Here is a 16,184-nt window from a genome sequence, read left to right as displayed (position 1 = left end):
AGAGCCCGCGACCCCCGGAATAAATTATACAACGGTGGGACACAGCGCAATAGCAGCACATAAGCTTTTATTTCATGTGTTACTTAAAATGAACAATATAGCTAGTTAAATGACTAACAATCTAATATTTGTACCCAACAGGATGCAAGGATAGTGACCCTGTTCAGTGTCCCTTGTGGGCGGCCAAAGGCATTTGTAAGAGCAATCCGGCATTTATGTTAGTCAAGTGCATCAAGAGCTGCAATGTCTGCCGTAAGTATGCATTTAGAAGCTAGTTCAACAGTCACAGTCCTTCGAGGCGGACGCCAGTTTTTGGAAAATATACTTTTCTGTTTGTTACATTAACTGGCCCTTGACAGAAACAAGTTGGAGATTAGCTGCGCGGGAAACGCTCATCTGGGTTGACATTAGTCCAAAATCAAGCGGGCAGCAAAAGCTCTTGTCAGTAAACATTTTCAAGACAGCATTTCAAAACAGGAAAGCACAGTTCAAGCGATCTTTAGATTGAGATTGCTGTTAACTGTTAACGCTGCTTGGAAACAAAAAGGAATTAAGTAGCCACTATTTTTTGAAAAAGAAAAAAACAATGATGACAAGGGTTAAGATAACGGATTTTATCACCTCGAACGGTGGTATTCGAAATTGCGCCTACTGAAAGACCGTTCAAAAGTTTTAGTGCCCTTTTGATACAATATTCCCTAGACAAAAAGTGGGAGCTTGTGGATTTCAGTCCTAACCACAATACACCGTTTCGAATTCGTACAATACCGCTATGTGCTTTAATAACAGACTCACGTACTCAGTGTTTGCCTCGTATCAGTGTCTAAATATTTACAACGGTAAAGAATGCACAACTTCAACAGTATAAGCACTTTAGAATTCCACGGACCTTCACTGGAACACGTGATTATACTGTACAAAGTCGAGGCGAACCCTGAGCAACAGATAACTGGAGTATTAAGGCCGATCCACTTGTAATGTACGGAATACGCAGGATAATTTTCTTCACCGAATGATTCATCATTCCTTCCTCAACCATGTTAGGTTGCCATGACAAGGTCATAAGCTGCCTTCTTTGGGCATCAAAAGGCGAGTGCACTAAAAACCCAAAATACATGAAGTCAAACTGTAGGAGAAGCTGCAAGGTTTGCAAATGATGATCATAAACTGAAACATTAGGTAAGAGAGAGAATCTTATAATACCGAATCGAAATATGGGGCGACCAACTTGAAAAACCATTGTTCTGGACTGATTATCCACACTCATACATGTGGGAAAGCTTTTATGTTCCACGTGAACACGAGGCTAGTCAGTCGCTAGTCAGTGCAGATTTGAATTTGTCGTCCTATTTCGTTTAGGTATATAAAAAAGACTCAATTTGATATCGATCTAAACCGGCGTCACTCGAAGATAAATTCCATATCTCCGCGCGCGCATGTGTTATTCTCTATTTATATCAATCTACTGAAGTTAACACCTGTGTTTCTCTTCAGAACAAGCGCAGAGAGGATCGTCTATTAAAGTTACTCTAATAGTTAAGTAACATTTGGGACTCTTCACTTCAAGTGCTAGATTTTGAGCTGGTTCTTGATCTTATTTGGAGGTTAATAAAGTTTAAGACACATAATATAGTAATTTTCTGGAATGTGTTTATTTGTGCATAGCACTTTTGGTCTTAGATGATCACATACTGTATGATCTTGAAATAAAGACAATAACTGTTGATTATTATCTCTATCCTGTCCTAACCGATAAGAATTTCTTTCGCACTCGCCTATACCAACAAATACAAGAAACATAATTGCTTTCCAGAAGGAAAAATATTATAATACGACAGAAACAAAGCCTATAAATCTGTAAGACTACTTTGTCCTAGACCTTCTGGCATGGCATCGATTGCATCTACGTTAGTCATCGATATCAGCCCTTCATCAATAGCTATGACGTGACAGCTTGTTTATAAGGTGCAGAACAATACGAATTTGCACTAATTGACGGCCGGATCCATGGGTGGTAATGGTGGTGACTAATCACCTCCCTCTTTCCTGAATTTTCTCAGTATATCGTTAGTAACATCCACCGCCCCCCGCCTTCCCCCCCTCCCCCCCCTCCCCCACCCCCCTCACCAACACCACCCTTTTCCTCGAATTTCTGGAAAAAAATTTGTAATAGTCAACCCTCCCCTTTAAAATTCCAGGATCCGCCTCTGTAATTTTACTCTACACCTCAATTGATAGCTCTTATGTGTCTGCTTTTCAAACATCTTATAAACCTTTGTTTGCGCAACAACATATACGGTATTTGGTGACTAATATTGCTTTCCTAAGGCTGAACAAAAAAAAATTGCAGTTTTCTTAGATTTGTTGCTCCAAGACCATGACTCTAAGCGTTAAAACCTAAGACTTTTTTCATGTGACGTCATAAGGTCTTATGGTTTGTCTTTGTCGTAATCTCGACCAAACAAAGAAGCCGAAATCAAAGGTTCTCTTAGCGTTTTGGTTGTCATGGTAACATGACCACTGACACTAACCTCTTGTTTGGCGGCAAGCTTCAAACCGCTGGTCAAGATTTCAGGATAAACATGAGCTGTCGATGTGAAATTTCCAGATAGCTGCACATATTTGAAGACTGTGGATGAAGTATCCACCTTGGTTCCACACATCTTCTCGCTTGACCCGGCACATTTCAGCAAGATACACACCTCCAGGAAGAACCCTTCTGGATTATGATGTCCTCGAAAGGCCCCCAAGGCATAACTCTCTTCCACTTTATTATTACCAATACTGTAATCCAGAGTGCAGCAAAGGGCATTGTGACAGACTGAGATCCTCGTGTTGTGGGGATCGAGCCATTTCATCATATAATTATCATCCATGATTTCCCCTTCAAATACTGGTGCCATTCTGCCACCGTCATCACTGGCCTCTTTGTTAACATTTTCCAGGGCCTGTTTTACCTCAGCCTGTGGCATCAGAGCTCCAGGATTTGGAGGGTCACTGGCATCCTTAGTTGTCGCCTCAAGATCCGGTAAGGTTGCTATTAACAGCCTTTGTTCTTTCGTTGCCAGTGGATCAAACACATAAGCCTTTATTTCTCCGCAGGAGTATATCCCACTGCCAAAAAAGTCCACTGTATCTAATGGAATATGAATATTGGCGGCAAGAAGATTGACACAGTTTGTCCTCGACCAGCTTTGTTGATATTCCACTGACATTAAAATAGGAAAGCCATCAAACCATGCTGTTGGGAAAACTATATTTCGTATCCCGTATTTTTCTACCAAATCAACTGCAGGACACTTAAACAGCATATCAAAGCAGGTAAAGACGCCAAATCGAACTCCAAATCCGGTGGTGAAAGTCACGTATTCACACTGTGAAGGGGTATTGAACTGATTTTCATGGAAAAGATGTTGTTTATGGTATTTTGCCAAGAATGTACCATCTAGATCAAAAACCACATCCGTGTTGTACTGGTAATGATTATCATCTGGGCAGTTCGGATCTCTTGGCTTGGAGCATGGCTGCAAGTCTCCCATGTTAGCTACCACAGCAATGGTGTTATTCATAGCGATACAGCTCAGTTTATTCAGTACTTCAGTGTTGCTAAATCGACTGGGGTCAAGACATGGATTCCACGGATGTTTAAGAGACGATGCCTTTGGAATGATTTCTAGAAATGGCTTGATGTCATCTCTTTTGTATCCATAACCATAGAGACCATCTTCAGGAAAAACAATGATCTGTGCGCCTCTGGATTTAGCTTTCTTGGCTTGTTCTTCATAAACCGCGAGATTTATCATCATAATTTTTAGAGCGAGTTCTCTTGGTAGAGTTTTGATGCCTGGGATGAAAAATACAGCATGTTCATACACGGCAGCCACATATTCCTTTGAATTACTGTGATTCAGTGCAACACAGGAATGAACAAGGAGAAAAACTGCTAACAAGTTGAGGTACATAGTAGAGCTGTTGTTTGGCTGTGGCGTCGGACTCAATCGAACTGAACATACATGTCATCATGTGTCACGTCACATGACAAGAAAATAACTGAACTTTGCCTAGCGTAACGCAATGTCGTTTTAGTTCTCGCTTTGCGTTACTGACTGTCGGCGCTTTGTCGTGGATGATAAGTGGGAAAAGAGGAGGAAAACAGATGGAAATAAAGTGACTATAATCTTGTTCTATACAAAAGAAGGCGAAAGAACTAGACTAAACGTCTACCAATGTTTAATTTCAGTGAGAGACTGAACTTTTATTTTCGCATCAATGGATTCTGTCTGCAACCAATCAATTTTCAAGTGTTCTCATTATCATATATTCATTCGTGTTGATTCGTGAATGCTTTTTGAGGTTCGAATATCATACTAAGCTGCCGTTTACTGTCACGCTTTCACGTGTAATCTTTTCCTGTAATGAGTCCTGAAGTGATAGAATAACATGAGCCGGAAATGTGCTTTCAAGTCTTGGTAAGGCTTGGCGGTGGGGCTGGTTTGATGATAACCTGAGTATCACGAGACCTTGGCGGCGGAGGGGTTGGGGGCCTGATACTAAGGTTAGTGTGATGATAAAAGCAAAGATCAGAGGATCCGTGGATTGGGTAGGACGAAGAAACAACGCTACGAGGAATGTTAATAAATAGGCAGCCACAAGGAACCCGGATCCAAAGCTGAGAAGAGTTTCCTGCGCTCCTTAAATCGTAAAACACGTGTTACGCCGCTGCGCCGACAATAACCAGATGGGGAATTAAGAATCTGAAATAACGTACCATTCAGACCGAATACGAACGTCGAACTTCACATGAGCCGAACCTAATGACATAAAAGAACAACGTCTCATTTTCCATTGTTTTCAATGCGTACGGCTCAAGTGAAGTTCGACGTTGGACCAGCCTTAGATAGTAACAGTCAAAACGAGAGACTCAAAGAGTGCGGTACTTTAATCATAATTCGCTATCTGTTTATATGCTGCGGCAGCCACGTGTCATCCAGTTAAGGCACAGGTAACCCATCTCAGAAAGAAAGATTGTTGTTCTGCTATTCATGAATCAGGCTTGGTTCGTTCGTTCGTTCGTTCGTTCGTTCGTTCGTTCGTTCGTTCGTTCGTTCGTTCGTTCGTTCGTTCGTTCGTTCGTTCGTTCGTTCGTTCGTTCGTTCGTTCGTTCGTTCGTTCGTTCGTTCGTTCGTTCGTTTGTTCGTTCTTTCGTTCGTGTCCTGTCTGTATTGATTTCGTCTGTATTTGCTTAATCGATGTTGCTCGCGTAGGGATTTTTGGGTTTTGCTTCTATTTTTTGGCATTAGCCATTGTGCTGTTGAGGGAAGTTATCTAGAAAAATTGTATAAACCAACTCCCAACGCTTTCTCTCCCTTCCCTTTTGTACTCTTCTCTTTTCTTCTCTTTTCTTCTCTTTGGTTTCCTTATCTTCCATTTATTTTCTTAAAATGAATTTCAAATAATACATTCCATGGTCAACGAGTTCAATGTTCATCATTTTATTTCACTTCATTTACAACCCAAGAAAGTCAAAGAAATGTCAAAGCCTAAAAAATGTTTATGTTAGTACGGTCTTTTTGTATAAATTACTCCTCATCCAAAGAAACGGTTATACTTCTCTGTCCACTGTTTGTGGAACTTGCTCTCTTTTTTACCAAAGTACTTTTCATAGGCCTTATTCAATTGCTGCAGTAGTCTACTGTCTGGCCTTTTAGAGTCTCCCTGTTGCCTCTCGACGGCCCCCAACAACGAATAGTCCCCCTCTGTTAGTTTCTGCCCGCCAAAAAGCTTTCCAAACTCATTGGTCCACTTTTTAGAGTAATCGTTCTGGGTCTCAGAAGAGGGTATCGACACCGACCTTTTACCCTGAGTTCCAAAGTGCTTGGAGAACATTTTGTTCAAATCTTTAAAAAATTTGTCCTTTGCTGCTTGATTGGCGGCATCAATGGTGTTGATTTTATTGTTGGAATGATAGCCAAGTGCTTGACCGAAACCTATTTTTCTGGTGCCAGGGTCTTCTTGGAGTGTTTCTAGCTCTTCGCCTGGGAAAGAAAAGAAGTTCAAAATATTTACTACATGGGATGGGTTGGTTAAAAGCTGTTTTTCAATATAGATGACGTCATTATGGCGTCATAATAACGTATATAATTGGCGTTGCTTAGCAGACATTAGCCTTTTGTGAAACATATATCTCCAAAAGTTTTGTATTATACTTTCAGCCTTGGAGGGAATATCCAATAAAGTCAGATAGTAATTCAATTTTATATGTACATCCTTATTTATAAATTTGGACTGGTAAGAGCTTAGCTCCAGTGTAATACATGAACTGTATAGCGGCTACCAGAGACGCCTTCACATGCCTTCAGTTCGACCTCGTTGACTATTTGCGTCACTTTGTGGTCGTTATTAGTGATAACGAATTTTAATTTATACATTTGAAATTGCTACTAAGACTTTTTGCTTACCATTTATAAGCACGGGCTTCCCAACTGAAGCGCAGGGTCCAAGAATGGCAAGTAAAAGTAGACCACACGCAGCACCCAATATCATTCTGATTCCTAAGTCACACATAAGAAAATTACTAAGTTTTGTCAGTTAGTTTTGCTGTCCGGTCTTTTGTGGTGCGTATATCTTAAAAGGGGACGAGAACTTTTTTCACGCATGCGTCAGTTGCCTTCATAATTCAGGATTTTCGTGATAACATATTGAGTGCTTCCTGCTTTAGATATGCGATTTAATTGTTAAAACGAACATGATGTTCTTAGCGATGATATTAAGGTTGGGATTTTTTAAATGAACTCTTGCTCTAACAGCATACAGCTACAGCATAATAGTACATGATATAGGATCTAGGACTGAGCCAGAACGATGAGAAAAATGAGAAGCACGGATGCTTATGGATAAATCATAATGAAAAAACTTTATCGTTTGTTTGTTTGTTTTTTGAGCTCAATAAAAAAGATCTATCCAATATGTCATCTTTTATCAGATTTCCAAGTTAGATACATCATTCGCAACTCAAACTCACCTGGTCTTGAAAAGAAAGTTCTTGCTTTACTCGAACGGAATTGTACGACTATGTATTTTCAACGGTCCGGTTACTCCTTCGCCGGTTAGCTACTCAGCTAGTTCTTCGGTACCAAACCCGAGCGAAACATTTGCTTTTATATACATGTTTGCTAATTGATCCTAATTGTGCTCGTGATTATCCTACAATGATGCGAAATTGATGTCCAAAGCCATAATCTTGAAACATCTGTTGGTGAAGATGAAAGGGTGTCGAGGAATAAAACTCCATAAAAGACTATTAACGTTTTGCTAACAGAGTGATATGTGTGTTTAAAACTACCATTTCACACTTCCAACACCGATCCGGTCAATGGTAAAAGCCTATTTGTGATCGCTAATGGATTTTGTCGCCATTTGCCATCGATAAAAACGTTTGCTTTGGGAAAAATGGATTCTATTTTGTTAATTCAGTCTTTTTTAGTGTCGAGATGCATTTCTCGAATCGATGAGCCGTGCCTACGCATTACCGGCCTCTTTCGTTCTTAATGGCTTGTTGCTAGTGACATTTTATTCATTCCCAAATCCAAAACAGTTGATACTGATATTCCTAAACTATCATCTGCAAATGTTATTAAACCCTGAAGCAACCTATTGGCTGACATAAGTCAGGGTGCGCGGGCTAACACGCAAATCTAAACAACCTCTGGGCTGATTCAAGTCAGGGCAAGGCTGGAACTATTGCATCCCATTTTTTTAGTTCGTGGCGTGTTTAAAGTTACAACATGCATAGAAACTGATAGAGGTTGCAAATTTTTCAGAATTTTAGTTGAAAATGTTATCTATATATTTGAAATATCACTGAAGATGTCGTATTAAGACTAGGTCATTGTACAATCCAAAAGTCGAAACTTAAAAGGAAATTTCACATGTCTGATGAAAAATTAATTTTTCAGTTGAACACGCGCGCGCGCTCCAGGGATTGCAAAATTTTTTTTAAAAAAAAGCTAAAAAGCTTGAGGAGGCTGGAAAGTGTATTGTGCCTTCACATACACTCACAATTATGATCTAAAAAAATGTATATGGCTATAATGTGACAGCAAGTCAACCTGGAAAGCCAAAGACCATAAACCAAAGAAAGTTTGAATCTTAAATTTTTTAAGGGCAAAATTTTCCTTTTGAAAATTCAATTGCACAGCGTAGGTCAACAGCCCTAGAATTCGATTTACTTAATTCAAATCTGAATTAAAGAATTCTTAAAACATTCTGAAAGAAAAAAAATTGTTATAACAACTATTTATTTTTACGAATTCCCTTTAACAGAAAGTTTTGCTTTTTCGTTAAATAAAAGGATACAAAATAAAATTAGAATATTTTTAATTTAACATTTGATTAGTTTAAAGACGTAAGAAGGCTTCTGACGTTGTCATAGAAACAAAAAATCTTACGTCATATTTTTATTTTTATTGACGCCGGATCTTTGGGTTTTTGTCATTCTTGTTTCACATGCTGTCATATTATGGCCATATAAAATTTCTCCGGGTTATTATTGTGAGTGTATATTGTTAGTTACTGAGGAATCACCTCATAAGGTCCGCTCTAAACACAGGTCACGTTCGGTGTCCGGTTATGTGGTGTAAATAAAACTGTATAACACTAAGAGTGAATTTCCTTTGACGTCATATTCATTTGCAAGCAAGAAGGTTGATGTTTTATAGCAATGAAAGGGTAACTACTCACAGCTGAATTACGCCTACATTTTTAACAAACCTTAATGATGTCGATGCACTCTGAGCTTTACGTCAGAGGGTTTTAAAAGTGTACTTGCTCTTTTCCTGATTATTGAACAAGTTTTCACGAAGTTCTAAACACAGTTAATTAATAGAACCAAGTCGCATAAAGACGTTTGTTCCTAGCATACGTTTTGGAGCCACCGCTAAAAAAAGCTCTCACTTAGTGCTATTTATAGATGGAAGTTTATTGCCAAAAATTGTATAGATCAAAAAATACAATAGTCATTATTAGAAATTTTAAAATATCAGAAGCTACTGAGAAATAGTAGGACTATCTATATTGAAAAATGTATATAGAGGTCGTAAACGTATAAACTTTACGAATATGTAGAAGCATAAAATGTATAATAGATTTTTAAATATAACACATAAACGCTATAGTGTATTAGATATTAAACAGAATGATAAGAAAGAAGAAAGAAATGTAGTAAATATGAGAAATTCGATTGAAATAATGTGTTTCTAACTTATAAGATGATTGGTATCTTTGTTTTGATGATAGATGTTATTGAAAAATCGAAGTGTATGCAATAAAGAAAACGATATTCAACCTTTCGTCATGATAATATGTCCGCCATGTTTGTACCCCTCAATGGGAACCAAGATGGCGGACCTATACACTTTCAACTAAATTAAGCGGTATAACCAATCGCTCGTATATCTTCGTGTGTAAAAATTCTTTTAACTAGAACTTTGGCTGAGATATAAAGTTTTGGTTGCTCTTTAGTTTTACTTGATATAAATTCTGGACAAATTTTCGATGGCATAAATGAAAGCCAATAAATAGCTGGATTTGGATGCTAGTCTGGTGTTATATTTATGGACAGAGGAGATGCTCTGCACCAATTATATAAAATATAACGCGCACGCTCGTTTATCGATTTGCGCCGCTTGCAGAGGTAAATAAAATTTTTATAAAACTCTCCATTTTTGTTAAAGTCACTTGTGTTAAAAATACTAAAACAATGATTCGTAAGACGCTATAAATTGTGACCAATGAGGGCGCCGGAATCATTATATTCACTTGTGTAAACATTTAGTACATATTGTTAATGCGCTACAAGTGTGGACTTGGAGAACTTCAACTACACTCATTAACAAAAATATTGAAAGTATAAACCTTGATATCTCCAAGATGCATCACTCAAATCATGTAAAAACATTTTGCCATTCAACTATTTACTCCATGTAGAATTAATGCTGCGAATGTTGAGTTAGGTGTTATATGCACTTTAAATAAATCAATGTGAATTTACGATGGTTCCACAGATGGCTCTTATTCCCCACGCCTCTTATGCAGACGTTATTCGTGTTGGTCTCTTAAGGGATAAGGAATAAGAGACCGACACGAATAACGTCTACAAAGAAGGTTTTTATTTTACTGGATTTAATTTGAATCGTTGCGCTTTCGTGATCTCCTTAACCGGTCTCTCTTTAAACTAGCTCGCTGAATGAGAGTTGTCCCTGTATAATTTGAAAGAAACTAATAAACGTTTGTATTTTCATAAAAAGTTATCCAAAATCGGCTTCGCCATCCCAAGTCCCCAAATTTATCCCCCCTCCGCCCCCCCTCTCCCCGATAGATTGCATGGTGGCGTAGCGATAAAACGTTTGTTTTTCACCATTGTGAGTCCCAAGAGTCGGGTCGTTGCTTCGATTCGAGTTGTCTAATGTGTTGTTCTCTCCCTTGCATGACGGTTCTCCGGTTTTACTCCCTCCCAAAATATCATCATGAGAGTTGATAGTTGTGTGCTTAAAACATTAAATGTAGTGGAAGTGTGTGTGAAGTGTGTAGTACACTTGGTTAACAACAGCCTCTGGCTAGGTGGCCCGGCAACGACTCCCCTTATCACGACTAAAATAAAGAAAATACCATTTTCCCCCTAAAGGCGAATTATAGTATTTCGCTATCACACGCGGCCATCAAGACGCCTAATTTCAAACAATTCACTGAATTCAACCAGTTTTGTAGACGGTCAATCAAAATAGTTTCTATGACAACAGGGTTACATTTTTGCTCACAGGCGGTTGCCTTTGGAAAAGTATTTTGCATCCCTTTCCTTCAAAATAAATAGCAAAAGAAAAAAGAAAAAAGAAAAAAAAAAAAAAAACAATCGATGTTTAAAGGATCCCTTCAGCTCGGCCGTCGCAGATTTGTTGACTCAAAATGGCCATGACATTAGGAAACAAACTAGTCTAGTTACCACTATTTGTACTCATGAGTATAGTCAACACTGTGTTTTCACGTACAAATATATGTTCACTTTATAATATTAAAAGAAAGTAAAAACTTGCGCTGGTTAACTAACCTGCGTTCTTGTGGGTTTGGGGAAAAACCTAGGTTTTGGGAGAACTTTGGAACGAGCGAGAAATGAAACCGAGCAAAAAAGAAGCGAAGGGGGAGGGAGGGTGAATTCCCTTTTTTTTTTTTTTTTTTTTTTTTTTTTTTTTTTTTTGTTGCTAGGTTCCACCCAAAACCCCGATTCTTCCTCAAACCCATCACAAGAACGTCTGCTCTGCAGGCTACTGGTTAACCACTTAATTTAACAAACAAACAGATGCTGGCTGCTATTTCTTTCCCGAACCGATTAAACCTATTAGGAGTTGGGCGGGGAGTGGATTGGCCGACTAGATTGACTGACTTTTACATCTCAAAATATGACCACATTTTAATGTATTCCCATACTTCTAGCCTCCTCTTCAGGCGTCTGACAAAATCTAAACCAACAAAAGCCTTAGCGAGTAGCCTGCGGAGGTGGCTATCATACTTCTATTCACGGACGTTTTGAGGAAGAACGAGCGTTTACTCGCCTTAATTTGGTAATCGAAATGTGTTAGTAACGTACAAAAGCCAGTGCTTACAGTAGAAGTAAGCGAATACATGTTCATACATTTACACGTCGTGCTGTTAACGAATAAGGGATGGAAGTAAAAACTGAAATAGTAGATATATGGACCGTCTATCAATAACACACTGGTTATATCCAATAGACTTATGTAGAGGAATATTTTAGCTTGCAATTCTATTTTTATTTTTATTTTTTTCTATTTTGGTCTTTGTTTGTAACTGTAGGTTAAGATGGCACTTAAGATAGTTCTGTCGCTTGTCCTGAATAAAAAAAGGAAAATTAAAACCACTGAAATTTTCTTCTGTATTCTATGGCTATTCGCCTTTTTCTTTCACTCTTTCTACATTTCCCTTCGTTTTCTTTGCTATCAATCGCATAGTTAAATCGACCGTACATATTGACGGTCGACCTTGACTGTTAAATCCATACCAAAACTACAAAAAAAGATTTTCTACTTTATTATTTTAATTTATACAATATTGCTGTTTTAAAAACAATCTGTAAAATCATCAACAAGATTATTTATTGATGATCGGAATGTGGCTATAATTATTGAAATTGAGATTCAGTGGTTTCATTAAATATCAGATGTTATCAAAAAGTCTTAGTTTGCTTTTAATTTAGCCAATTGAAGTTGTCAAACCAGAATATGTGGGCTTGTAAAAGTTGATTATGGTCACCAATAGAAAAACATTAGGAGATGTTTCATTTTTCCAGTGACGGAGCTGTGTGAATCTCGCTATTTGGTTTACAGGGTATCTTTCCAAGAGAGGCTAAAACACACCACCTGTTAAAGCAAAGCTTTTCAAGCCAATAGCTGCCAATGACCAGATATTTTTTTACACTTTCCTGGGATTGTTAAGACCATAAACCACTTTATATATTTACACTAGATATAAGATACAAGTCTCTGATTCTATTTACGAGTGCATGGTTTGGACTGACTTAGTTGGAGAGCTTATACAACGCGAAAGGACATCCCGTATTACTTCCCTGACATGGCGGGAAACTTAAAGGAAAAAGTTCTGCATTTCAAAAAGGAGTTTAGTTCTCATTTCTTCACATGCCTGGGACTTTGCTTTCTAGCCTATGTACCTTGGGCATTTGGCTATTTACAGTTGAGCTTCGCATGGATTATTTTGTTGTTATCGTTCGGTGCTTTCTTGCAGTCTGGTCACCTGTTAAACCAACGACAAAGGAGACTCCATAAAAACATAAACGACGAGAATGATATTAAAGATATATGGCCCTCCATGCCATCTTGGATTTACTTCAGCGAAGAGGAACACGCGTTATGGGTCAACCGAATACTCGACCAAATGTGGCCTTACGTCGAAGATATGGTTCAGGCAATACTAAAACAATCAGTGGAGCCGGCCATACAACAAAGTCTACCCGGGCCTTTACAGTGCCTACGCTTCGACAAGATCTCTCTCGGACAAATACCTCCATACATCACCAACTTTAAAACATACCGTGTTTGCAACTCTAAGCGAGATGATGAATTTATCATGGATCTTGATGTAGTATACAACGGTGATGCAGACTTTGTTTTAGCGGTCAAAAAAGTTAAACTTGGTGTTTCGGATTTTCAACTTCATGGGTCACTTCGTGTTATTCTAAAGCCCTTGTTACCAGACTTCAATCCCGTGGGTGGTGTGACGGTATTTTTTCTAAACCGACCTAAGATATCTTTTGATTTAACAAACTTGCTCAGTGTGCTGGATATTCCTGGGATAAAGAGTACATTGTTGGATATCACAGAAGATGTTGTTGCTTCGTTTGTTGTCCTTCCCAATAGAATCGCTGTCCCTCTCTCCCTCAATGTTGATGCGGCAGACCTGCAATATCCGATTTCCGATGGTGTCATACGTGTTCAGTTAATCGAGGCTAAAGACTTGATCAAAGCTGACATGGCTATTATTAGTGAAGGGAGTTCTGACCCTTATGCAATTCTCGAAGTTGGCGCGCAAAAGTTTCGCACAAAAACCAAAAAATCCAACTGCAACCCCGTTTGGAAAGAAACTTTTGAAGCATTCATTGACAACACGGAAGGACAAGAACTGTTTGTAAAAGTCTATGATGAAGATGTTGCATCGAGTGACGAGAAAATCGGCGAAGTAGACCTCCAGGTGGCCAGAGTTTTTGAAAAAGGAATCTCGGATCTTTGGCTACCACTGGAAGGTGTGGATGAAGGGAAAATCCACATGAAGTTGACATGGTTTGCTTTAAGTTCAAAGCCAGAAGATCTCAGACAAGCGACACCAATTAACCCAACAGTTGCAGCCGTCTTTGTTAAAATAATATCGGCAGTTGATCTGCCTAAAGACCTTAGAGATCAAGAAGACCCAAAGATGTTGCTATGCGACGTCAGCGTGTGCAAGACAACACAGAAAACATATCCAGTTAGCAGCGTTACACCGACATGGAACCAAGGCCTGCGTTTCCTCGTGAGCAATCCACGTACTCAAACGGTAAGAATTAACATGATGGAAGACGACAAGCTCCTGTGCCATGTGAAGTTCGACCTTAAGCGCATCGAGAATGTCCCTGGTATGACACATGAGGGAGCATTTCCACTGATAGGACCAGGCTTTGAGAGAAGTGCTCTTAAATGCAAAGTGGTTCTTCGAGCAATGAAAGCAACACAAGTAGAAGAACCAGATGGCAATAGCTGCAAAGAGGTGGAGAATGCGACTAACGACACTTTAAATCAAAGAAAACTTAGAAAGAAGTCTCCCTGGGCGCTTGAATGCATCCGTTCCTCAGTTATCTGAGACAGAAGTAGACAGGTGAAGGTCAAGGAAGGCTACATTTCCGAAAGGACGCATCAAGCTCATCAATGACCAGCAGTACCTGCGGAATGAGCTCACTAACATCCTTGGAACAGTCTACAGAGGAACTAACATCCCGAGGGGAAGTCAAGTTGGGTCTAAGATACGATCACTCTAAGAATAGACTGATAGTAGTGATCATAAGAGCCGACGGGTTGAAGTCCCGCGATGCAACAAACAGAACAAATCCTTACGTGAGGTTATACCTTCTCCCTGACAAAACCAAAACGTCGAGGCGAAAAACCGCTGCAAGTCGTGGCAACGTGAATCCAGTTTTTAATGAGACTTTTGAGTACAATGTAGGGTTGGAGGAACTTAAAGACAGGGAACTGGACTTGGTCGTGAAGAACGCGAGGCCTGGGTTCAATGTTCGACGAGGCTGGAATATGATTGGTGGAACGACTATTCAATTGTCAGAGCTTGCTTTATCTTCTGGAATAACCATGACATGTGAGCTTAAAAAGTAGGCCACCGTTTTTCAACTTAATTTGTCAGCAATTATTACAATCTTTTTTATACAGCGTCATGAAAAAAAAACCAATCAGAATGCAAGAAAGTCTTTGATTATTTTTTCAGTATATTTCATCCCCTCGGAGACTGAAATTTTTAGTATAGAATACAGTAGTTATAATTTATAACGTGTATTTCGTGTCAATTCAAGTAGAAGACAGTAATAATAAAAGGGTAAATTATACGCCGTGAAAAGATGAAAAAACTTTCTGACGTCATTAAGTTTTTTCGTCTTTTCACGGTGTATGATTTACCCTTTTATCATTACTGTTTCATTAGAAACACTGACGCAGCTCACACTAGTTTTTAGCTAGCTAGTTATCTCTTCAAGTAGAAGACAGTTGTTTGTTTGTAGTAAAAAGGCCGAATTACTGAAACCGGCCGTCCTGAGGAAAAGGGGCTTGTCAGGGCCTTAGTGTACGTGGATTAACATTTATCAGTAAAATATAAATGTGCGGGATATTCCACTGGACAGGCATTATATGTCTTGGTTGTTGTTTTTATTTCATGTTATATTACTTAATATTTTTAAACGCTTATATGCATGCAATATCTCGACCTGAAGGTACCTGCCAACAACGTGCCAACTGATTCATGGATCATGACCGTGTCACTGAACCAAGTCAAGCAGAAAAAATATAGATAATATTAGAATATAGAGATCGTAGGAAATTCCATGTCATAAAAGGAACCATCTAGTTCTTTCAGCAGTCAGGCCTCTGAGGCTCACATCACAATTTATCTAATCTAACTTGATTATTTGCATTTAATAAAATATATCATGCTATGAATATATATAGAGAGATGGATTGTGGAAATGTGGTATCAAATGTACAAATGGCAGGGAAAGCATTCACGTTCCCATTTTCTTGATCTTTAGGATACAATATATTCGTATGACATTGGTAATCAGAATTCTGCATTGAACTTATTATTATTATTATTATTATCATTTTTTTGTACTTTAGTGACAACAATAATAATAATATAGACGAATAAATTATTGCCTAACACATAGCACAGGCTACTTAGCTATGGGGTAGAACAATTTGCTAAGGGTTGTTTTCATGTTTCGTAATCAAAGCAGAAATAAGGCTCGTGATATTGCGTATAAATAGCATAACTGTTGAAAAAAAGATCAATAAATCAAAAACACTTGCATCGGAAACAAGTTTATTCTGGTTTGAAAATACAAAAGA

The 16,184-nt window shown here is 38.6% G+C and overlaps 3 protein-coding genes and 1 pseudogene across 3 annotated transcripts in view; 2 read left to right on the top strand and 2 right to left on the bottom strand.

Annotated features, from left to right (window-relative positions):
* Positions 1-1,724, top strand: part of LOC116300825 (uncharacterized) — a 34,917-nt gene extending 33,193 nt beyond the window's left edge. Inside the window, exons 16-18 of the mRNA XM_089028917.1 lie at positions 142-252; positions 1,045-1,179; positions 1,495-1,724. Coding sequence (XP_088885043.1) covers positions 142-252; positions 1,045-1,157 — 224 coding nt within the window. The 3' untranslated portion in view covers positions 1,158-1,179; positions 1,495-1,724. The remainder of the gene's footprint in view (positions 1-141; positions 253-1,044; positions 1,180-1,494) is intronic.
* A 413-nt stretch (positions 1,725-2,137) lies between these two features.
* On the bottom strand, positions 2,138-4,016 carry LOC116300841 (pantetheinase). Its single transcript, XM_089029294.1, has one exon. The coding sequence runs from the start codon at positions 3,960-3,962 to the stop codon at positions 2,430-2,432; it is 1,533 nt and encodes a 510-aa protein (XP_088885420.1). The 5' UTR covers positions 3,963-4,016; the 3' UTR covers positions 2,138-2,429.
* A 1,354-nt stretch (positions 4,017-5,370) lies between these two features.
* On the bottom strand, positions 5,371-7,201 carry LOC116300837 (uncharacterized). Its single transcript, XM_089029246.1, has 3 exons — positions 7,022-7,201; positions 6,459-6,551; positions 5,371-6,035 (listed from the first exon to the last, which is right to left on the bottom strand). The coding sequence occupies exons 2-3, from the start codon at positions 6,541-6,543 to the stop codon at positions 5,587-5,589; spliced, it is 534 nt and encodes a 177-aa protein (XP_088885372.1). The 5' UTR covers positions 6,544-6,551; positions 7,022-7,201; the 3' UTR covers positions 5,371-5,586.
* A 5,402-nt stretch (positions 7,202-12,603) lies between these two features.
* On the top strand, positions 12,604-16,002 carry LOC148911608 (extended synaptotagmin-3-like; annotated as a pseudogene).
* The last annotated feature ends 182 nt before the right edge of the window (positions 16,003-16,184 follow it).

Source organism: Actinia tenebrosa, unplaced genomic scaffold (genome assembly GCF_029948245.1).
Source record: "Actinia tenebrosa isolate PJP-AT-01 unplaced genomic scaffold, QUT_ActTen_1.0 PGA_scaffold13__45_contigs__length_12533684, whole genome shotgun sequence".
Taxonomy (NCBI): Eukaryota; Metazoa; Cnidaria; class Anthozoa; order Actiniaria; family Actiniidae; genus Actinia; species Actinia tenebrosa.
Note: the sequence above shows the minus strand (reverse complement) of the source record. Positions and strands in the feature narration are given on the sequence as shown.

Excerpts from the sequence above, each read along its gene's own strand:
- LOC116300841 (XM_089029294.1), bottom strand. The coding sequence starts at position 3,962 with ATGTACCTCAACTTGTTAGCAGTTTTTCTCCTTGTTCATTCCTGTGTT.
- LOC116300837 (XM_089029246.1), bottom strand. The coding sequence starts at position 6,543 with ATGATATTGGGTGCTGCGTGTGGTCTACTTTTACTTGCCATTCTTGGA. Across the intron at positions 6,036-6,458 it reads GAAGCCCGTGCTTATAAATG|GCGAAGAGCTAGAAACACTC; the intron begins GTAAGCAAAAAG and ends TTTCTTTCCCAG.